Source organism: Coturnix japonica, chromosome 2, assembly GCF_054131305.1.
Source record: "Coturnix japonica strain WE chromosome 2, WE-NBRP24, whole genome shotgun sequence".
NCBI lineage: Eukaryota > Metazoa > Chordata > Aves > Galliformes > Phasianidae > Coturnix > Coturnix japonica.
In genome coordinates, this window is record NC_140664.1 from 125,362,856 (window position 1) to 125,387,286 (window position 24,431).

The window sequence follows — 24,431 nt, forward strand, 5'->3', positions numbered from 1 at the left end:
CCAGATAATCTCAGAGAACACTCCCACAAGCAGAGTTTGCTCAACAGACAATTCTTTCATCCTTCCCCTTGCAATAACACACTTGGTCACTGCATGGCAATTTCAAGCCATCTTCTGTTAGCAGCACCAGTAGAAAACATTTCTAGCTGTTTACATTGATGATGCCCTTAGGGTTTCATTACTTAATTCTCAGCTTGCTATTAGCACATGATATATTATGAGGCAGCCTGTATTCTTTTAAAAGCCTGGCAGGAGCTGTCTTCCTGTGCCTTGGTTAGTCTTACTTGGGCCTGGTTGGGTACATTTCTGTTCGTGTCTGGTGAGGGAACAAATCTTAGGAATTCAATTGATGACACAACTATGAGTAAAACGGTCCTTACTAAACAATGTCCTGAAGACTACTCTTAAGAATGAATTCCTCTTACATTTTATAGATGACAGAAAGTATTGTTACACAGTGTTATTGCCACAGTATTTCAAAAGCATGTCCTACAAAGACACAGTCACAGAAATAAAGAGGCAATACGTATCTGTATCTGCTTTATCTCAACTATCCATCTCTGTGACACTGCTCATGACTCAAATTAAAAAAAGAATATAATAATTCCTAAATAACAACTTGTATATGAGTACGAAAAGTCACACACACAGTAAGTGTAGATAAAATGTGACCATGCTTGGCTTTCATTTAGCTTCAATTAAAATATTTTTAAATTGTACTTCCAGGAAGTAAATAAGTTACTGTTGGGTAATGACTGATCTCTTTTTCCTGGTTATTGAAGAAGCAGCACTTGTTCCTTTTGCTTCCTTAGGTATTTCACATTCTTTCTTAGAATATTCATTTCCCTGTAACATTTTTTAACTGTGTGTCTTATTCACAAATATGGACTTTTTTATTAAGGCAGCATTTACTGTCTCAACTGATGGTTGGTGTTTGAGGATTAAGACTCAAAAATAGAACTGACAAAACAAGGAAATTCATATACTTAAATACAAACCTCTAAGCCCACATGCAAATGTCTTTTTTTAAAGGAAATCCACAGCATTACGAGGGTTCTTCATTTACATAGACTCACACTGAGTACCATGGGCATGTGAATATCCATGAGCACAGCAAACAGTGAGAACACCACAGCAAGCTTAGGGTGACAGAAACTGAGAAATAACGTGTACGTTGAGCCTAAGCCCTGACAAGAACTGTGGATGAGACCCCAAAATAACCTTTATTTCCAAGGTAAAAACAATACAAACTGTTAACAAGTTCTCATGCTTTACCATGTTTAAATATACTTACTGTAAAGGGTTTTGCAGTTCCCCTGTCATCTTTACTTGAAATAATCTTGGCATTTTTTCTGGTCTCTCTCAAGCGGTCGAGTGGTGGAGGCTTTATAAATATAACAAATGGCTTAAACTCGTATGTCCGTAAGTGTTTCACTGTCTGATAAGAGGAAAAATGTAATTAACTGGCTTATTTCTCACAATGGAATTTACCAGAGTAAAAGAAACTCTCTGCTAACCAGACTGAACTCATAAAGCACTTCTAGACGTCTGTCTTTCAGTTATTGCCATCCCGTTGTGTTGATCAGCATTGATTCATACAAGGAAAGTTTTCATGTGAAGGGTAAGAAAAACTTTGTTTCTGCAAATGTAAAGTAGTGCCTGAAGGCAGGAGGAGGATGGAAGGCAGGACAGGGAGCAGTGTGAGCATGACTCTGTGCCACAGTCACAGGAGGTCAGCCACCATTCTTCAGTGCTGTGTGCTCACAAACAACTCCCTGCTGCTTACTGTTCCTGAGAGTGAAGTGATGCTACCTATGAAATTAGAAGTCCACAACTGTGACTGCAGTACAGCGCGGAGCAGGGATGGCCAGCCAGCGTCTGGTCATCATTGCATTGCCAGGGCCCAGGAGAAAACAACATGACAGAACATGACCCCAGAAGGGCTCACAAGACCAGGTCCTCTGGAGAATTCCGTGGTTCACTGAAAAGCTGGTCTGCACTGGACACACAGAGCTTTCACAAAGCCCCAGAAGCCCTGGACAACTCTCCTGGTGTGAGTTTAGCTTCCCCAGCTGCTCCTGTGCTGGCACAGCCCACTTGCTGCTTTCAGGCAAAGCCTCACATCCAAAAATGCACCGGGAAATGCTCACAAACTGCTGGGGTGCAGAAGCCACAGGCTGGCCACCCTTGGAGGAGAGATACTTTGGCTTCATTTAAACAAACTGGTCCAACTCCTGGAAGCACAGCAGTTATTAGGAGAATAAAAATTCCCAGAGCTGCTGTTCAGTTGGGTTGAAAGACGCAGTCAGGGAAATAACAAATGGCTTAGACAGGAATGTTCTTAACAGTTATCCAGCCAATAATACACCAAGCATGTTCCTTAACTTCTGTCTGCCTTATGTGGAAACCCTTTGCATGAGCAGACCCACTAAATGCAGGACAGCGGCTGGGCTGCATGGCAACTCAAAGCCATTCTGAAATTTAAGTTTCAGAAAGAACCTTCAACACAAAACAGCAAAAAGATGAATGAAAATTTGGAAGCATTTTATAATGTCTGTGGTATTATGCTGTGGGCTTTTAATATGATAATTCCTGAGCTGAATACTTGCAATATGTATTGGAGTTTACTTCTCCTTCCAGCAAGTCTTGACGTGATAAAGTGACCGATCAAGCCCAGTCGGCAGTAATTCGGGATGGAATAAAATATATTTTTTAGGGGCAGTTAAGTTTCTGGAATCCTGATACTCAACACGGAGAACTACAAGGTTCCTAAAGACACGCTTACTTACATGAGGCTGCACATCCAACAGACAGACTTTGTTTTTAGCGAGGACTGACCGAACGGAATCTAAGCTTGTGCCATAGTAGTTGTTCTTATACTCGCCGTACTCGATAAACCTATAGCAGAGGGTGAAGACATTAGAAACATTTCCATTTTCTCCAGCAAAAACTTACTGGTTTGGTTTATAAGATCTAATTCAGGAGCAAATATATGTTACTTTACATGCGAGTTTTACCATGTTTTATAAAGGAAATGCTGTCAAGTACTTCAACATGTCAATTTTAAGAAATCTTCTATTTTACCACGTTCAAATCAGTAACACCTGCTTGTATTACAGTTAAAGAGAAAAAAGCACTATAGTCCAACAGCCCACTAATGTTTTCCATCACCTCTTTTTCTGAACTAATGCAATGCAATAAAACAGCGGATAAGCCAAACAATAGAAACTACTGAAATTTCATTGCACACTACAGAATATCCAAATTCCATCTCAGAAGAGGAGGAGGAGCTACGACAGTGCTAATGGAACCAAGGCGGCTGCTTATGTGCTATAAAAGCATAAGTACAATTTGCCAAAAAAGCAAAGCACAGTTTGAAGTTTCCATAAAGCCCCCAGCTTTGTGTCTAATACACTTTTGCCCCCTGAAACACTGGGACAGAATTTCAAGCTGCAATATTTTACAGGCTGCCAGTGAGCACGATGCTACCATTGCCTTCATTTTTAGCTTAATTTCTGGAGTGTTTACAGACAGGGGCTTCTCTGTTGGTCTCTAAATTCAAAAGCACAGGAAGTGCCTGTCCTGAAAGGTGCAGAACTACACAAACATTGATTCAAGTGTGTTTGCAGCACTTCCAGGTCCCCCGCTCCCAGCGCTGCAAGGCTTCACTGCCATGAAAGAGAGCTCCCCCACCACAACACCTACAATTTCAGGGTCTTATTGATGTGCTGAAGTACTGAAACTCCTTGGAAGCACAGAAGCATTTATGCCTGCATATACCTGGGGTGGTTTTTTGTTTGTTTGTTTGTTTGTTTGAGCTTCTTTGAACTGCTTTTGTATCACAATGTAAATCTAACAGCTTCAAATCACCACAGCTTACATCCACTTCGAATTACTATCTAAAATTACAACCAGCCCCATTTAATAACACAGCCATTGTCTTAACTGTGGTTCGAGTTAAAACCTCTTCAACATACTTGTTATTCTGTACGTCTGTCTCAAACAAGTGCTTGGAAATGAAAATGTATTCAACACCATCGCTTTCTTGGCTTCTTCTTGCTCGGGTGGTGTCTGCAGTTTCATTAAAAGAAAAAAGAGAATAAAAAAGAAAGGATGCACAAAACAATATAATGCAAACCAGCTCAGGAAGCACTCTGAAGCCCACAGGCCTTGTGCAACACTCAGCACAGCAGTTCCTCCCTCCTGACCGACACGAGGCAGCACTCAGCACGTGACAGGATTGAGTTTAAAAGCACGCACAGGGAAAAAAAACCTACTGGGCAAGTCTCAGATTATCATTTTTATTAACTGGTGGAAAAATCCAATAAAATGAGGACAGCCGAATAATAAAATGAGCAGCAGTTCATAACAATTACCCCAACCTTGCCACTCGTTAAACTTATTAGCATACAAGACCATAAAGGGAAACAAAGTTCACCAACCTGATTTATAAAATGTTACATTCATTAGCAATGCTTGCAGCTCGGTATATGGAGCATGACAGTAAAGAAACAGGGTGTGAATTTTATGATTTACTGCTTTTCGTTTTCTGGTGATTCCTTTTTCTTTCAGTGCTCTCGCATTATTATTTGCACTCTTTACTTGCCTTCAAGCCTAGGCATAAAGGCTTTGCTTGCAAACGTGTGGGGTTGCCACGTGTGGATGAAAAACACATTTAAAACTCATATTTGATACCAGATGCAGATTACAGCACCACATATTCTTTGTTATTTATGAACATACACAACCTGCCTGCAGAAGCGCAGCCTGGAATGCCATTTGATGTTTCGCTCCTCTTAGGTTGACACAAAGAGAAACATTTCCAAGAACGCTATTTCTCCACATAAGTCCCGACATACTGAATTTCAGGGGGAAGGATTTCTTTACTTGTTTGTTTTAAATCATAACCACAAATTTGGAAGAGAAAAGAGAAAAGGCAGCTTGATGAATACTGGCAATTTTTAGAGAAATACTTCTGGGCGAATGACTGCAGACGCGGCGTGTTCAATATTTGGGAACATCTGGCTTTTTTGTGGCAGTTTTCAATACCCAGCGGAGGCAAATATTTGCAAATGAAATGACTTGCTGAAAACAAATGTATTCATTTTTCCACCTAGAAAATTCATTCATATGTACTTTTATATTATACCTGCACTTGTAAAAAAAAAAGCATGACAGTATTTCCTGGATTCAGTGCTGGACCCATAGTTTGAAGGATCCCTACAGGAGGCACAATTACAAGTACAAACAGAACAAGGAATGGAAGAGCAGGTAACACTGTGAAGCCCTCCACACAAAAGAAAACCCAATGAAGTACTGCAGAATTCAGTACAGAACAACGTTATTTGTCATCACTACACGGTCAGACGGGGGGAAAAAAAGGGAGAAAAAAATCCTCAAACCAACTTTTATAAAGCTAATCAAAGGGATTAAAATCATTTATTCATGGAGGTACAAAACTGTTTATCATCCATCTTTATTTTTCAGCCTTAATGCAAAAGGGCATTTTGCTGAAAGCAAGCATTGCTAACCGAGTACTTTTTCACTGCTTTGCAGCTAAATCCAGTGTGTTCTTTAGCTGAGTTTCATTTACCAAACACCGCTGACATCAATCACACTAAATTTGTAGTAAAAATCTACTGCAGCGCCTCTGAGCCAAAGCGTCCTATCAATTTAATCAATGCTACTTAAAATACTACTGCAGCAGCACTTTCAGAAATTAGAAAAGTAATCTGGATGCCAAGCATGCATTTAGAGACTCGAATTTAAAAGTGCCTTAAGTTAATGCAATAATAAAGGGAACCAAGTGTAGCATCAAGAGAACAGAAGTGTGTTTCTACTTACGTGGCACTGTTACGCCGTAATGCTGGGTGTCACTGATCAGCAATTTTCGTTTGAGCTCATTCAGTCCAACCCCCACTGGTCCTAAAAAAAAAGAAACGGTGCTGTTTCCCAGCAGCCAGGTCTCTCATCTTCAGGCACAAGCACTCTCTGAGGTAAGTCCAAAGGGCACAACAGCTATAACACACGCTGTCTACTAACCATTTAGAAATGTCTATGGATATAGCCTCTCCTAGGATACACAGTGCTGACAAACGTGAGGGGGCAGCTGGTAGTTTTTCTGGCCTGACTCTACCACTGAGGAAAAAAAAGCAAGGACAAAGTAGAATCATAGAATCATTTGAGTTGGAAGGGACCCTTAAAGGTCATATAACCCAAAGCGAAGCAATTTCTACACTACCCTCAACACATCATATTCCCACCCTTGGCCCTACCACAGGCTTGGCACCTTAATCAAAATTGGCGTGGCTATTCATTTTGCCAGAACATCTCAAACTCCTGGACCAGAGCCTCCCAGCCAGCAGGTGGAGGCCATTCTCCTCCTTTCTGAGGGTCCAGGCTGGAAATGAGAGGGGAAAGGAAGGAAGGGCAGCTCCTCTCCATACACTTGGCGCCCCCCAGGTCACAACGCATTTGGGGTGCTTCTGATTCCTTCTTTGTTGTTGGTTTTCTTTTAAACTCTGCTCATACACTGTCTGCTGTCTGAACCAGTCCAAAATAAATGCTTCCTCCTTCATGCAGCTGCCAAAGGGAGACCACTCTTGGAAAGAGGCTGGCAGGAAGAAACAAAGACTGCATGGTTGTTTTCTGACCCATCCCCTCCACCTCCACTTGAGTACTGCTGTGCTAGAAATTACTGAGAAGGCATTTCTTTTGACTTTTCAAGAGCCCCCAGCTCTTAGCCATTTGATAATGGTTCTTAATGTTTCTGTAAGGGTACACTGTCCTAAGAAATCCCAAAGGCTTAATGGGGAATCACTTCCTACCCACTGGAACCCTATTTGGTGCTGCGGGAGGATTCGTGGTATAAGTGCATGAAGAAGCCCAGCTGTAGGTTGATGGGTTTCTGATGGAGCACTGGCTTTGTTTCCACCAACTCAGGTCAAGAACAAAATGCAAAAGAGAATCTTTGAATCATATCCCAAATGAAATGAGAATAATGCAATTACGGAAAATTCTTGCTATTGTATGAAGAGTGATACAACCATGCAGTCACAGTTCTTTCTAATGAAGACATTTTAGAGATTAGAAATACAAAATGTAATAAGCATGTAAATGAAATAGTGATATACTTGTTGGTTACTAATGAGATTCTGGTATCAAAAAGCAACGAGTGACGCTTCACGCCTTCAGGTACCTACTTGCATCCACCCCGTGTGAAGTTAGAAACACGTGATGATGAAAAGCGTCTCCTACCACCCCCAGACTGTGGCTCCTCTGTAAAGTCTCAGAGCTTCTGCATTTATAATTTTATGTGTTTACATAAGTTAAACACACAACTACATTTCAAGTTCCATCTCTGACCTGCCAGTAAATTAATCTATCAGTAAGTATAAATGTTTATTTAATATGGTGTACAGCAGCCTCTACTGGTGCATGTCTGTAGAGAAGAGCAATGTGTCATGCAGATAATGACATTACTTATGTGCTTTCTATTTTTTTCCTCTTTTAATGGCACAACTACTTAAACAAATACCTTATTTCAGAAAAGTAGTTAATATTCTCAATATATTCTACTAACATTGAGCGAAACAAGTGGAATTCAAGTAAAAAGAATCATTAAATTCCTTTCAAGAAAAAATTTTGTCCCCATCATACCTACACAAATATTATTTCCTTCGACTATACACTGTCAAATCAACAAGATTTCAGTTCTATTTATATATAAATAATCCAGGCTTCACTTACTGTGATGGATGCTTTGGAAACTTAGATCAGATCTGTTTTAAGATCTAACCCTCATTACTATGCTGTCTCCCCTTCCAGGTTACCATTTTAAACTCGTCTTTAAATTTAACTACTGGAAGGTGTAGATTCCTCTTTTTCAGCACTGTTTTCACAGAACTCTCTTAACTGCAGCATATGGACACTGAGGACTGATTCATGCTCTGTAATGCCATCCATTGTGCTTCTTTTTGCACTATATCTCCTGAGTGTAGAGAATACTTCTATTCTGATTCTTATTTTCATGTTGATGCTGCAAAGATGCTAGTTTTTAATAATCAGAACCTGAATCTGATTTGACCTATAGAAGAGAATAAAGCACTGGGATTGAGAAGGACAATCCAGATTCTCATTGCAGAATGCCAAGCAAGTGGGATACATAACTGTAGCATTATTTTAGTTTACCATCACTCACCCCTGGCAGCAATATTAAGTGTTACTGTGACAGATTTAGTAATACTTTGCTTATTTTTCTGAAGCAACATTTACTTTACTTGCTGTTCCATATTCAGTCATGTCAACCAAGTAACCATAGTACCCTGCACAAACAAACTGCAACACCTAACTCATCTTATTGACAGCCACTTGCAGAATTAGACAACCAACCACTAACATGGAGCTTTGTACTATTCAGACATGCCCCAAGGAATCTGGAAAAACTGATAGAATAAGTTCAGGTCTCTGGAAGATTAATCCCATCGGTTATTATTCAGCAGCAGGCACAGAGGGATCTCCTAGAAAATACCTCCTAGTCTACTTGAAAGTGGTCTTTCAGAAAAGGTTTTGGGAGGTAGGTGCCACCCCCTCTGCTGAGACCATAAAGACCCTGTAGAAAATGTGCACTGACAGAGGTTCTGCAGCTCAACTATTCCTTCCCTAGTAAAATGGATCAGCGTAATGCAATGACTGCATACATATGTCCAACTAAAACATAATGACACATAAAGCAGGAAAACAGAACATCATTTTTCTGTTTTTCAGTAAACTGTATCTAGCAGTAAGAATGTACTTCTAGATTGGCTGCTCGCTGAAGCAAGACTGGGAGTTTATACTGCTTTTCTGATTGGCAAGGCTAGCCAGTGCAGATTTCTGAACCACGCTGATCTACCAATGTGTTCAGCCAGAAAGGTTTAATGAAGATATCAATTCTAAGTCTTCTTTGTTTCCAAATGGTTTACGTGGTATAGCATGGTAATATAGCAGGCTGCTTTCCTACAGCATTGCTACAGAGCTATTACATTTGTGTAAGTCACTACTGAACATTTGTTAAAGGTAAGTCAAGAGATGTAGGAAGATAGGAGCCACCTCTGTTTCCAGGGGTTACAAACCTCTGGCTCTTGCTTCCAGCCCTGCCCAGGGCAGATGTGTCACCACAGATGACCAAAAGGCATTTGGTGCCTCTGGTAATAATGCTGTATGCACACAACTCTGTGCAGTCTAGCACACATCCTCACGGTTTGCTATTTCTGACCTTGCTTTATTCTAGCATTGTCTCCAGGAATTTCTGTCTTAGCCGATACTGCACCATGTACAGTGAAAGTACACGGCACAACCATTCTAACTCTGCTGGTTTGGATTTCATCATTACTGAAGCAGAAGCCTTTGTGAGCAGTATTTTTTCCTTGTTAATGTAAATGAAAATCCTATTGTCTAAATACTATGTTTCATATCAACATATTTTGACTCCGCTTGGTAAAGCTGCAAAGTATCGTGGTTAGTATGCAGACAGTATTCTTGAAGACCTGAAGGATTTTCTGTAGCCTAGGAATGGTACATTGTCACACGATACCGGATCATTTCACTTTTAGCAGACTCATCACATTCATAATACCTGAGAGACAGCACAGCAGAAGTATCTGTAACGTTATCACTCCAGATTATCCATTATTTTAGCCCCAAGGATATACAGGGCTTTTTTCATAAGCGTACATTTGCAGAGAGGGTGAAAGCCTGACAAGCTAATACATCTAGCTGTGGCTGAGGCTAATACTCTATCACATTACAGGGCACTCAAAATTACTGCGTGTGCAATTTGCATTCTGTAAATTAGAGCGGATCAATTTAAAATGAGGCCAAAAGAAATTTCTCCTTCGCAGTTGTCAAAGTCTCTGACAAAAAGGACAAAACAAAACCCCCAAAGCCTTCCAACAGTAAATTATGCATTAGGCGTCAGCATAACACAGCAGATATTCAGTGTCCCCACCAGTTACAGCTATACATTCATTATCTGTCCCTTTGTTTCCTGATAACAGTATCCACCTTTTATTTGACACATTACACCCCCTGCTGCTCCCAGCATCCACACCTCCCGTACCTGTGTTGCTCAGCTCTGCTACTTTTGCCCAAGACATTTTTATGGTATTGGCCAGACTCAAACTGCTCTTCATATCCAGAGAAAAACACCAGAATTACTGAAGTCTGCAATAAATTTCTGAACTGCTTTTGTTGCCATCAAAGCTCTCTTTCTTTATTTGATTTATTACCACAAGAATCAGTTGAAATCTCCAGGTATTCTTTAGATCAGACATATGCAATTTGTTATTAAAAGTCTACTTATCACACTTTTGCACCGCATATTGTTGATGTAAGTGTAAAATCGACTCAACCACGTTATTACGGGTTGTATATAGCCCACAACCTCGCAGTGATCACACTAGTAGGTGGCTGAATTTTAGTTCTGGGAAGTGACAAAGCTGCTTATTAAAAACTAAACTTCATGTTCCCTTGGATATGACTGATAGAAAAACACCGCTACAGAGCTCCTCAACAGCACAAAACAGACCCTGCTTGAAGGACGTATTTCTCTGCTCTGCTGCTTTCAGAAAGGAGGAAACTTTCCAGCCTATGTGCTACTGCAAAAGAAACAATAACTAACGAGACATTGGTTGGTGGTAATGGTTACCCTCTCTGGGGCTCCACTGGCTACTTTTGAAGCAGTTAAGATAACAGACTTCCTGTTTGTTTTTTAGGAGACTGAAGCAATATATTTTGATTAGATGATAAATACCACAGTGAACCTATGGCAGTGACAGATTATGGAGGAACAGAAAGCTGAGGATGACATCTTAAGTCTTCTGCAGCTATATCTACATCTGCTCTTGGCACACAGAAGTCCACCTCTCATCCACCTTCCTCTCAACCTGCTTATTTTCTCGTTCTAACACAGTAGGTTCTGTTGCTCTCCATGTATATATTCTGCCTTGACTGAACACAAGTATTTATTCCATTTTTTTTCTCTTTTTTTTCTACTCCACTATAATGATTGGTCTTTAAGAGCAGAGCACTACCTTAATTCTTATGAGTTTCAATACAGATTGACAACCAGGTTCAGATTAGTCACCAGGGTAGCTATGTATAATCATTGTCTCTTTATTTTAACAAGGCTGTAGACATTGTCTCCAAAAGCATCCTTACATACTAATTGGGATACTGTATCTTAATCGGTGGTTTACAAGGCAGGTGAAAACTGAATGGACAATCATGATTGAAGGGTAAGGGTAACTTTACTGGCCTGTACTATACTGGGTAACTCACTGCAAGCAGAGCTCCTTGGGGGTCTACTGCAGTATGTACCATTTCATACCTCCATTAAAAAAAATGGAGGATGACACAGAATATCCCCTGCTGAGTTTGCAGATGCCAAACTGGTTGATTTAGATGCCTTGTCTGAGGATAGGGCTGCAACACAGAGAGACCTCAGCAAATTACATGAATGGGCTGGCAGATCTTTGGAAAATCTGGTGAGGACAAATGCAAAGTTCTGCACATACAACAGACTGCAGCACAAGATGAGGACTGACCGGCTGTGGAGCACATCAGATGAAAAGGATCTGAAGGCCCAGGCAGCAACTGAGCTAAGCATGTGACCACATGGACACTGGCAGTGAGGAGGGCTATCCTGGGATAAATCAGAAAGGGGACAGCCACTGAATGGAGGGAAGTGATTCTGCCCATTAGTTAGACACTGTAAGAAATGGTCAGCCCATATTGGGGCCTTTATTAACTAGATAAACTGGAGCAAGGTCAGGGAAGAGTTTCTAAGATGGCTGGAAGATGAATAACCTACACGTCAAACAGGCTGAGGGAACCGCACTTGGAGAAGAAACTGCTTCGGGGGGACCCACCAGCAACCTTCTAACAACTACTGAGATGATGTACCCTGCCATTTCACTGAGGTGAATGCTGGGAACAAAGAGAAGATGCAGTAGGAAGACAAGCTCGCAAAGGTGCCGTCATCAGAAACCTGCTCTGAACTCAGAATTGTCAGAATTGCTCCTGCTTTGATTAGAAAGCTGGGCAAGCTGACCTTCTAAGATCTACTCCAACCTGAATGATCCTATGGTAAACATTGCGCTTATCAGCAGCCCTTTGTTTTACCAGGTTAAAAATAAGGAAAACAACTTACCAACCAAAACTACAAGCCTGTATTTGTCATTAGGTTGTCGTCTATATTTTGCAACTTCTTCATATGTTGGGATATCTGCTGTATCGTACTGATCGCTCTTCTTGCACTCATACATAGATTTGTTTGTTTTTTTATCTTTTCTGCTAAGGCGAAAGCTTCTTCTAAAACCAGCTGCAATAAGAACAGGATTTTTTTCAAAATAAGAAAGCAAGTCTAACCAAAGCTGAAAACAGACTCTTCCAAACACTTGAGGGTCGGTGCATGAAATAAAAGAACGTATTGTGTGTTAAACAAGTCGTGGCACTAGAATGATTTTTTGCCGCACTTTTAAACAATATCAGATGGCTACTTAAAGTGAAGAATTAGGATTACCAATTAAATCATGACATTTGCAACAAGTTGTAAAAATAATTACAGTAAATTGTTAACATATTTAGATCATTTGAGTTTCTTACACATTAGTATGCATACACAAGGAAAACATTCATGCAGTACGGACTTTCATACCACACAATGCATTTCTATTAAGTCATCATGGCATACAGAGACATCAAATACAACACATGAACACGTCTGGTGGTTGAAAGGATTAATGAAAATTAATTCCTTGAATAATTTTTTGCGCTTGACTCCATGCTGACACCGTAAAAAAGCGCACAGAACCTTTCCTGAAGATGTTTAAGAATAAAACCAAACACTGTTAGTTAAATTCCAAAACACCACAAAACATGTTAGACAGTACAGTAACCATATTATGGATATGTTAGCATTAAACTGAAAGTTAATATTCCTATTAAGCTTGCATTTACAATTCCCAATTGCATCAACAATGCTACATCTCCAGTACTTATCTGCAAGACTGGGTATTTCAAATAACCACAAAGGAGATTATCACAGGCGTTTGCAAGCAGAGCAGTATAAAAAAGGCTTCTAACACTGTGTTTTACAAACTAATTTGACTCATTTGTTAATGACTGCCTTGCAGTTCTTCAGTAAATCCTTTACATTAATTTTAACGGTATCTCTATTGCTCGACTTTGGTTCTAGAAGGACTGCAAAACTGATTGCATTATTTGGGAACAGTAAAGTAAAATTCAAACTACACTTTAAAACTACTGGAATAGTCCTGACACCGTTTCCCTCCTGGAATATTCTGTAGGACAGTAAACGTATGTAAACTTCTGGTGACCCCAAATTTTTCATTAATATATTTTCATAAACTTGTAAAAACCCGCATGTTTAGGTGTTTGAGAAGTAGTCGTATTACAGTTCCATCTTCAAAGGCCGTATCTGGCAAATTCAACGCTCACGTCTGCTAATACTTAGAAGCAAAATCTTATTGAGCTTAGTTACAGGCTTAGCATGTTCTGCACAGTTCCACTTAGCATAAGTCTTTGCAGAATCTGCATCAAAAATAACGTTAACCTACTTATTTTGCTGCTGCGAGTCTCTATATTGATGGGAATTCACAACACATACATACATGCAAATAGAAATTCAAAATATGAATAAGTACATTAAAAACTGATGAAGAAGAGCAAACATCCACAGTGCAGGACAACAGTACTTTTAAGAGCAGGAGTTGGGCTGAGATGCAAGAGTGACCAAAATAGGAGACAGGAACACATATCAAAATATACTGAGCAATGCTATTTTCTTCTGCAAATACAGAACAGTAACACTAAAGTGACTGCAGTGAGGAAAGTTCTGTCAAAACATTGATATCTGTAAACACACCCAAGAGAAAGCCCAGGTGATCTTGTCCAGAATACAGTGAAAATCCATTGGGACACAAGGATGCTGGAAGAACCTGCTTTAGCAGAGGGGTTGGACTGATCTCTAGAAGTCCCTTCCAACCACTACAATTCTGATTCTGTGATGCTACGTCACCACATCTAACTGCATAAACAACTGTACAAGGAAAGGGTAAAAGTAACATGAGCAAGAAAAGGGGGCTGTAAATTTCCTGACATCTCATAGAAGGCTCCAGATTAAAAAACTGCTCTAAAAGCAAGCCAAAAATTGTTTTGAAAATCGTACTCTGTAAGCATCTACGGAAACAATGATAATTCTTTACCATTTACTTCTAAACAGTTGACAGAATAAAGAGCTTTGTTACTAAATACAACATATGTGTATCCACAGAAGGTTCCATCCTTTGCTAGAGGGCCAGCATCTCCCTACTCCACTGCTGAAAATGAGGGTAGGCAGCAAATGAAGCCAAACCAATCCTCTCTGTACCACTTTGGTTTTGGCCTTACAAACATCAAGAGCTCCATGCCTCTGAGCAGCTGCCTCACAGCAGCACATTTACCAACAGCTCCTTAACTTCAGCTTAAATACCTGCAATCTATTGGAAAAATATCCTTTTTGCAAAATCTTCATGACTGATTCAATCTCTACTGTAAGGTTCTAATAAAACCACTCGTAATTTATTCCTCTTTTCTCCACCCACTCGATCCAGATTTCATTACCAAACCACCAGGACGTGGGTTATTCAAGAATTTTCATTCTTTCCTGTTAGAAGAGAAAAGAACTGGCTTTGTATGTGTGTGTGTGCGCTCGTAAAAAGGAGAAAAAGAAGAAAGCTTTTTGAGCAATCTTTAGGCTTTGCCTAACAGATAAAGCACTCCAAGGCACAGGTGACACAGTTCCACTGTAATGTGAGTTTCCTTAATGAAAATATTTGGCATTTCTTTGACTGAAACTCACTGATAAAATGAAAATAATAATAATTTCCTGTACTTTAAGAATGTTCTACAAATTGACCTAGGGCTTACGGACTACAGGAAAGCTATTACATTCACTAAAAAGAACACACAAACACTGGGGACAAAGATAATAAAGGAGATTTCTCTGCAGCTAGTGAAAATACTCCGTAAAACTGAGAATAGCTTTGTTATTTGGAGACCGTTAATCTGAAAGCTGTTTTTATCTGTTCCTCCAAGCACATCCCAATACACAACCCCAAGAAAGTTTGCTTTAAGCTACTTTCAAAACTAAGGAAAATGCGCGGGGCAGAGACAAGGGATGAGACTGCTTCCAATATATCCCCCATTTCTAAGGTACTGCTACTGCACTCCTTGAAACGTGACCCTTCCCCTCTCAAATCTGTGATTATATACCCTCATATTTGTGGCTTAACTGTACTATGACCTTCAGAAGCTGTTTTACAAAGAACTGTTAATAAATATTTTCTATTAAAATCTGTATTTATAATACGTGATGGGCAGCTACAGCTGCATGAAAAGATTAAGCTGAACTGAAACTACATTATACTCACAAGGCAGGAGCACATTCATGAACAAGAAAAAAACCACTCATAGTGATTGCACATTTCCCATTTTAGGAGAGATGAAAATCGGCTTCATATATTTAAATCAGCAATAGAGTATTATTAAAATATAGAGAATGTCACTGTGGGAAAAAAAAAAAAAAAAAAAAGGGAAGATTGATTTGCAATAGAAAAATGAAGTTTCTCTAAGATGGTTAAGCTTGAAAGTAAACTTCTAAAAGGGAAGAGAGGGAAAAAGAATTACTTGTCTGAGATATTTGATCAAATAAAACTGTATGAATATGAAAGGAGTTGCGACACAAACTGTCTGCAGAATATGGATATCAGCAAAAATTAATCTTAGCTGCCAAGAATGCAGACTATAAAATAAAAGGGGAAAATTTTGTGACTAAAGCAACATAAAATTGTGAGCATTAAGAAGCTTGCACCGGTTCTCTGGTCTATATGACCAGGAGCTACTGAACATACTAACCCATAAACTGCCCCTGGAATGTAACGGGTTTGGTGAAATAGCTGCTGGGAAGAAAATATGAAGAACAAACGCTCTCCAGCTTCAAATGCCTCCAAACCGTATGGCACTCCTCAACACGAAACAAAAATCAGCTGTTCCTAATACACTTAGGTAAGCGCCAACAGCAATCCAAGAGAATCTACGCATCTCTCTGAGGTTAGGAATGTAAACACACAAACAAAGAAAAAATGACTAGAATAAAAACCTGATTCGTCTTCTAACCACTGGCAACGTACATCCTGACATCGGCGCTGAGAAATCCACCTTGGATCATGCAGAAATCCAGACAGAAAACTGGCAATGCACAAATATTTCCTATCCTAAAACACTTCTAAAAGGAACAAAAATTGTGACTACGTTGAGTAAATTTTGGATTAGATACTCCTACAAAGCTAAAAAGGTAATTTCTCAAAGAGAAACTGGTAAAAGGAAGCACTGTGCTGTACATTCACATATGCTACATTCACCAGTAAGGCTCCAGAATGCTACAGGGCACTCACACGTGCTTCCTTTATTTTCATTCACTAAAACAAGGAGCAAAGCTTTCATTGACTTTGTGTATTCTTCACTGAATTTGGCCTCAACTTACACAACTTGTAGTGAACAAATGGTGCTTATCTGCAAATGAATTTACAGGTACTTTTGGTACTCACATGACATGTTACTGACAAAAGTAATCGTGGCATCCTGGTCATTACCAAGGTGCAATCTTTTTATGAGATATTTCTGGATGTTCTCTTTCCCCTTCAAAATATTGGCATTTTTTTATACCCACTCAAATACTGAGTATTTCTGTTGTTACACAGGAACTGCACAAACACAGAGCAGACCTCTTACTCTGCCTGCTTCTGGGCTGATTCCCAGCTTGCACATTTAGGCAGGGTTAATAAAAATTTAGGTTATGTCTGGATTTTTAAGACAAAATTGAGACTAGTAAACAGATGATATTCATCTGTATTTACTGTATGTTGATAAAGGTTCAAGCAATGTAACTACATTTTAAGTTTGGCACAGACAAGGTCCTAATGTTCTCCCCAGCAGTTCCTCAGGAAATTACAGCAGAAACATCTGATACTGCACTGTAACTTAAGTATTAGAATTCGGTGAAAAATTGTGAAATTTATTTGAGTCACTTTAGAGGGGAGAGTTCAAATTAATGGTATGATAACTCTGAACACAATGGACCTGAGAACCCTGAGCATAATGGCTCTGAACCCAAACAGTAAAGACATTCTGCCTTCTGAAAGATGACTCTTCTATTGCTCTTCATGACCACTTCATGCATGTCTGAAGTACGCATCCTTTTAGAGAAGCCTGGATATTCAGAGAGCACCCTGGTTCACAGATCAAAATGTGAACGCATACAGAGCTCGAAACCCATTACAAGCTGTAACACTGAATTAAAAATGAAGGACCAAAAATAGAATTGCATGGTTCACTTGGTGTGGTTATGCAATATGAAAAGCGGCACAAAGTACAGCTAACTGTTCTGATTTTAGGAAGTTGTCAGTGCATCTATACTTTGAAAACTGTTTCTAAAATTTAGATGTGCAAAACATTCACCACGCTTAGCTGATAGTAACTGGTCATATATGTGACTACAATCAGCCCTAAACATGAGGTAATGCAGCTCCACTCCTTCATTACCAGTGAAGGGAATTTGGACTGCCTTGTTCCTGTGAGATGGGCACACAAAAACATCCCAGCCTTGGTGATGCGACTCAAGTCCTTCAGTGACGGTGTTCTAGGCTTTGTTTTCAGTTTAGTGTCAAGACTTTACGTTACAATACTGAAGACTTGCCTAGAAATTTAGTTACTTAGTGAGCCAGGAGAGCCATAAATGCCTGTCATCTTTCAAGAATGCTTAGGATTCGCTCCAAAAAACAGTACTACAAAACACGGATGGACAACCAAAAAACACTATTTTCAAAATCAGACAGATTGACTGTGAGGAAGCCTGATCCTTTCTTGGAGAGCAAAGTTCTCGTGTCTCTACCCCGAAATTGGTCCTAGCCTCAGACAGGTCTATTTTCTGTATATTGTTCTGTCCTGGCTCCCATCTCTGTCGCCTCCTGTTCAACAGCACAGACCCAGCATGAGAAGGTTGCAGGGCTGCCTGTGGGCTGATGTGGCAGCTCTTTAACACATGAAGGCTCTCTAAAGATAAAGCCATTACCTGTATTGTGCAGTTGTTCTCCAGTAATATTTATAAGGATTTTGCCCACGTTAATTATACCTCATCTTCCTTTTATGCTCTTTGCATTGAGAACAACAGCCGTTTCTTTATGAAGACACCTCCTTCCTAGGTGATGGAGCCACGTGACAACCGCATTGAAGCGGGAAACAGCATTAAGACTAAAAATTTTGTTTTGCAGCCTTCCTACCCATATAAAGCAGAAACCCACTAAGATCTGATTGCAAAACCATGTTAGTCTGGTTTCATGCTACCTGTACCTGCATTCAGAGAGAAAAGATGCAAAATTATTTTCTTCTTCAAAGCAAATATAATGAAAATGTAACATGGCCAGAATCAGATCCAAAGTCCAAAGAGCTGTTTTCCAAGTACACTTCAGTATCTCCACACAGTTGCAATTCAGCATTAATGTAGTTGATTTACTAACAAATCTCAACGTTTATTTTCAGCACAATTAGATCACCGTTAGTTACCATGTGAATGCATGATAAAGTTATATTTTGCTAAGGTTTTGAAAAGAGATTAAAGTTCTTTCAGTTTGATAGTTTGTGTGTTCCAGCACTGTTTATATACCACATTTAAAAACAGCATACTACAATATGAAAACCATCTCTGCTTTACAGTCCTGGTTTAAGGTGTTTCAGTAAGAACGATCACTTGGATGTACTAAAGCACTCTGACATGTTTCTTCCTGTTCCTCTTGCAGGAGGAGGAGGATGAAAGCCTTGGGAAAAGGGCTGGTTGCCACAAAATCCACTCCAGCCAACCTTCAGCTGGCAGGAATTCTGGACAGTTTCAACTAAAATATTTTTACATAGCTTTTAAAATGGCACAAATTAAAAAGCTGAAACATATAATGGAACATTCACCTTTTAAAAATGTTACTTTTGTTTGAAATTTGGAATGCTGAAGCCAAAGGACTCCTTCCCTCCTCCCTGCTGCCTGCAATGATACATTGAGCTCAGACCAGCATTAAAGCCAAATTTAAGCTGTTGGGTTGTTAAGACATATTTGGTAATGTGGAAAGAAAAAAAAAGAAAAGAAAAAAAGAAAAGAATAAAAAAAGAATGACTACAAATTTGCTTTCTATTCTGACTGTGCTATTGCGTGCTCACAAAAGTGGTAAGCAAAACTTAGTTAAAACCTTGAAAGCACGTCTTTAAAGTCTTAAACTTTTCATGATATAGTGACCTTTTTGTTGCGTTAAATACATTGCTGACATAATGTGCCTAAAAAGCCAGTATTTCTCCCAAATGTATATGTTTTTTATTTAAACAGTAGCTTAGTACCGTATTATTAACAAGATAGTGGCACACCACACTACATAAATCCTTTATGTCAAATCCAATGAGCCATTTTTGAAACCTTCGTATTCATGCTTTTCTCATGCACAGTACAGACATTTGTATGCAGGTTACCCCCAAAAGCAAAGTGGACACAGTAGTTCCAGGGAAAAGGAGCTGAAAGAAAAGAAGAAATCGTCTTTTGTAACCAATTGCTCACCTAGATAGGATCCACTGTTGTGACCAGCACATTCAGCATCTTCTGGACGAAGGGTAAAAGCACACAGAATAAGAGCCAAGAAATAAAGCAGAATAGTTAGAAGCCCAGCAAAAAATACGGAAGTACTTTAAAATGACAACTGTACAAAGCACAGCATTAGAAAGCCTTCAATAAGCCATTTTCTTAAAAACATAAAACAACGCTCATTGTTTTATATTTTAGCTGAAGACGTTCTGGCATTTTGCAGCATGCACACTGATCTTTTCAACGTCTCAAGCAAAAATTTTGATGACAGCAAACATCCTACACAGAATTCTTGCAATGCATTTATTCACGCTTTATCAGTTAATAGAAAATATGATGCTACTTAAAAGAAAGCAAAATGTATTTGATGTAAATCAAGCTTTTTCGTAAATTACACATTATCAGACTTCAGCTTTAAGTTTTGGCTCACTGGATTAGACAGAAAGGTTTTTGATCAAAAACACATCCTCTCATTAGATATGAAATAACCGTAATGTATATTTTTACATACCGGAGGCCCTTTGATCAAAAATATGAGCTACAACTTCTAATGTTTTATAAACAAAGGCCTCTTAAGTTTAAAAAAAAGAAATACAAGAGATCAGCTGCTATTACTTTAACATATGCTGCCAGCATAACAGTAACCGGTTACACTTGGAGGGAAAACAGTAAAGATGATACGACGTGGATGAACTTTCTACCATCTCAGAGAAATACTTCTTCAGTATTAATTAGAAATGCAAGGCTTCTCTTGGCCCTGTAATTAAGTCAGAACCACCTCCTTCCAACCCAGCCCACCCAAGTTTTGCACTGTTTTTTTCTTTTTTATGATACTTTTCTTAACACATCTTCCAACAGTTCAAGAAAGAGGGAAAGCAGTTAAGAACAACAGTTCAAATAACAGATCTTCGCATGAAGCAACCAAGAGCATTTTGGTACTTTCATCCACTTTAAAATTGATTCAGTCTATCTGGTGGCAATATAGAAGCATTATACGTACAACAACTCTTAGAAACATTTCACTTTTTACAATTTAATTCTAAACACATGTTCTCTAAATAAAATTATTGGGCTATGCAGGGAAACTTTTGTACATGTACCTTCAATTTCCTCTGAGAAGCACAAAGGAAAAATAGGAAAGGAAATCGTTAAATGGAGTGAAAGCATAACTTAAGAAAGAAAAGTTAAATCTAAGAAGAAAAATGCACCTACCACACTCAACCGCTTCCTCATCTTAGAACAGCCAAAAAAACAAAGTATTATTGTTTAATACTTCATCAATAGGAAAAAATGTAGCTACGTAAGCTACTCTAAAATCCTCGACAGCAGCTATTATATTGAGGTATTTACCATCATAATGGCACCGCGTTTAACTACACCCAAATTCAAAAAAGGACCTGAAAAGAAACTGAAATATGGTGTGTGTGTGCTGAAAGCTTCCTATAGGAGATCTGCTTCTGGTAGCAGTGCCCTTGCCCAATTGTCATGGAAGATCTCTTTTGCATTAAAGGCAGAGTTTGTTAATTCCACTTAATCGGTCTTAATCTAGAATTTCTAAGCATTGGTACCATAAATGTGATCTCAGTATTTTTCTGCACTTTAAATAACAGTTGCTACTGCCCATGCAGCTGGGTTTTGGAGGTTTCTTTTGTAGTTTTTGGACTGTCTATAGCTGCAGCTTAAATAACACTGAAAGAATTCATATATTCTGTTGTTATTTCTCTGACACCACACTAATATAATAGATCTCCTTAACACTTTCTGTTTACCCATAGTAAATCAATACATTTCCCCCTCCTCAACAGTGGAAAATTTACATTTTTACAGTCATTTTAGGTCTAGCACAGAAAAGTAACATATATATAATGGATTTTTGTACACAGAGATCTAACATACTGAGGTCCAGATTTATATGGAGATTTCACCATCTAGATATTATTTAAATTTCTTTTGAAGCTTGGATAAATAAGTCTGAAATATACACACTTCAGAGTTTCCACAAAGCTTGTCTGCTGACAGAATGTGAATATTCAAGAGATACTTTAAAACCTTTCATGCATGGCTGACATTTCAAGCAAAGGCTGGGTCAAAAGTCTCCTCTCTATCAGAGTTGAGAGGAGTTTTCCCATTTCATCACAAGAAATGGATACAAAAGGATTTTTTGCTTGCGGGCTTATTCTAAATTAAAAAATAATAATAATAATTCAAAAGACTTCTTTAAATTCTATTTACAATTTATCACTACTGAAGGTGACCATATGGTTTCGGTAGGCTGGAGTGGGGAAAAAAGAGGTATGTGCACACAAGTATGAACTCCCAACTCTGCCTGCATGGCTGGGAGATGGTGGAGCTACAGCAGCTGAGCTAAGACAGTTGAAAAGAGCCCAGGCTTGTGGTAGGAAAGGGAATGGTCTCAACTCATTTATTTAACTTGTAATTTAATGCTATAAATTAAAGATGTTAGGATTCCCAAGTGAGCCAGCTGATGCCAGAAAGCAGAAGCCAAAATGTCTACAACTTGAGGTTTGATTCTGAGATGAAGTTTTGAAATTCTACTTTTTGTCTTGTTCTGTTTCATTATAAGATTTCCTCCTTAGTACTGCTCTTGGTTTTCTTGTGCTACTCCAAATGTTGAAAGTAACAGACCATAATGAAAACCTGTGGGAAATAAGCGGGTCTTCATATCTTATGCTATGAAGCAGCCACCACCACATACATCCCAATTCAGATTTCACCAGGAATTTTACCAGGTTTATTGTCTGTCTGCATTAAAGTCAGACATTGTTTGGCAGTAAACTTTATAACTGACATAGCTCTGTGTAAATCAATTGTATGTATGCAGCAGATATTTGCAGATACACGTCAAAAGTTCAAAAGCTTGGAGAGATGGAAAATTAGGATAGGACTTTTCGAGCCAGTTTTACTAAACTGAAGCAGTGTGGGAATAGAAGCAGAGATGTTTATCTGAAAGGAAAAAATGAGGCTAAAAGTGGAGATAGAATAAGGAGGAATAAATCTGATGGGAAAGAGGAAAATAAAAGCAGTGACAAAAAAAACCAAAAACACAAACCAATGCAAGACAACATAGAACAAATAAAACACTGAGAAAAGAAGAAATACTATTAATTAAATGTAGTGTGATAAGGCAGAAGGTACAAGGGAAATATTCATGGAAGGGGCTCAGGAAACAACAATGAAGTAGCACCATGATATAGATGAGAAAAAGAAATAGGAAACACAAGTGCAATGGAAGCTTAGGATAGAATTGGTTTTATTTGTTTTAGAAAGATTTCAGGATAGCCAATATGCTACACTGCAACAACACAAAACAGCAGTACGTACATTGCATTTTTGTATGTATTTTAAGTGAATTTTATTTAGATTGATGTGGAGGCCTTGTGTAGACTCTATTACTACAGAAGCTCACAATTTGTACCATTCCAGAAACTTACAGAACTCTTTGGTACAGTTCAGCACCAAACGAATTTTTTTTTACTCTTGTTGAATTTTGATCATATTTCATCAACGTTTCTAAGTCTGAAATCAAATCCAACAGCTCTGTTCACATCACATAATCCCTGCAATTCTATTCCACTGTACTAAGCAAGAAATTGTGTAAGAAACAGTGCAAAATAATGGCCTGCGTTACACAGAATACATTAAACAGTTGATTTTTTAGTGATGCGCCACACAGCAACTGACATTTATAATGTTTTGCAGTTTTTATCCTATAGGATTCTATAGGTCAAATGATACACGTATGTTCATGTTTTCAAAAATTTAAGGTGATCTAATTTAACTATCTCATAACATCATTAGATAACAGTATATCTGCAATTTGGAAAATGAAGAAAGATAGTCCTGCAGTGAAGAACATAGAAAGTGTTTATGACATCCATTTCCACTTCTGTCTCATGTGACCTTGGTTCAAATGCCATCCAGCTCCAGGTTTCTGTAATTTCTCTGTGGCAGTAGGAAGTTAGTATTTGTAAGGAAAGAAGACTTCTGAACAAAGATGCTAATGTGCTAATTGAACTCTAAAGGTCTGGCATATTTTTTGTTCTTAATCCTAACTACTTGCAGGTGGGCAATCAAGTATCAAATAGGAACACAGAAAAATACTGAGAAGAAAGGCATGGTTAAGCTTGTGAAGCAATTATAACAAGCAAAAGAGTCCAACTACACATTTATCCTAAATGTTTGGTCTTCAAGTACAAGTGGTACAAAGCATTCATTCTTTGACCATGTTTAAATTCTTTTGTTGGCAGAACACAATCTTCAATTCACAAGACACTCATCTATGGACAAACTGGGTTACATCTTGTTTGAATGAATACCATTTGGATGCAGTTAAATCTTTCCCCTTGCTAACACAATGCCAATCACATATGGTAAATCAAAATTGAAAGTAAAATAGGTTCTAAGTCCTTGAAAAAATATAGGATGACTTTGCCACAGTAAGCATTTACATTTAGCATTACATATACAGAACAAATGTATTTTCAAGAAAAAGTCATGTCTAAACAGCTCTGTCTTAAGAGCTTCCTGCATACTCACATATACACACAGAGCATGGACATATGTATATCATAAATATACACACATGCATGCACTGCATAAGTTAACAGAAGTTGCTGACTATACCAGCATAAAATATAAAGTTACCACTAATTTTCATACCAGAGACAACACAAATATACTTAACAGCAACTGC

At 38.6% G+C, this 24,431-nt stretch overlaps 1 protein-coding gene across 8 annotated transcripts in view; it reads right to left on the bottom strand.

The window, feature by feature from the left end:
• MPP7 (MAGUK p55 scaffold protein 7) overlaps nt 1-24,431 on the bottom strand; it is a 134,482-nt gene that overhangs the window by 3,348 nt on the left and 106,703 nt on the right. For 3 of the 8 annotated variants that reach the window (XM_085538781.1, XM_085538779.1, XM_032443057.2), the window contains 5 exons: nt 12,191-12,361; nt 5,845-5,925; nt 3,978-4,071; nt 2,790-2,898; nt 1,295-1,438 (listed from right to left, as the gene is read on the bottom strand). In XM_085538781.1, coding sequence (XP_085394907.1) covers nt 1,295-1,438; nt 2,790-2,898; nt 3,978-4,071; nt 5,845-5,925; nt 12,191-12,361 — 599 coding nt within the window. Of the gene's footprint in view, nt 1-1,294; nt 1,439-2,789; nt 2,899-3,977; nt 4,072-5,844; nt 5,926-12,190; nt 12,362-19,693; nt 19,736-20,817; nt 20,830-20,929; nt 20,951-22,971; nt 23,681-24,431 lie in introns of those variants that run through there. The other 5 variants (XM_085538780.1, XM_085538777.1, XM_085538778.1 and 2 more) reach the window with 4 other exon arrangements.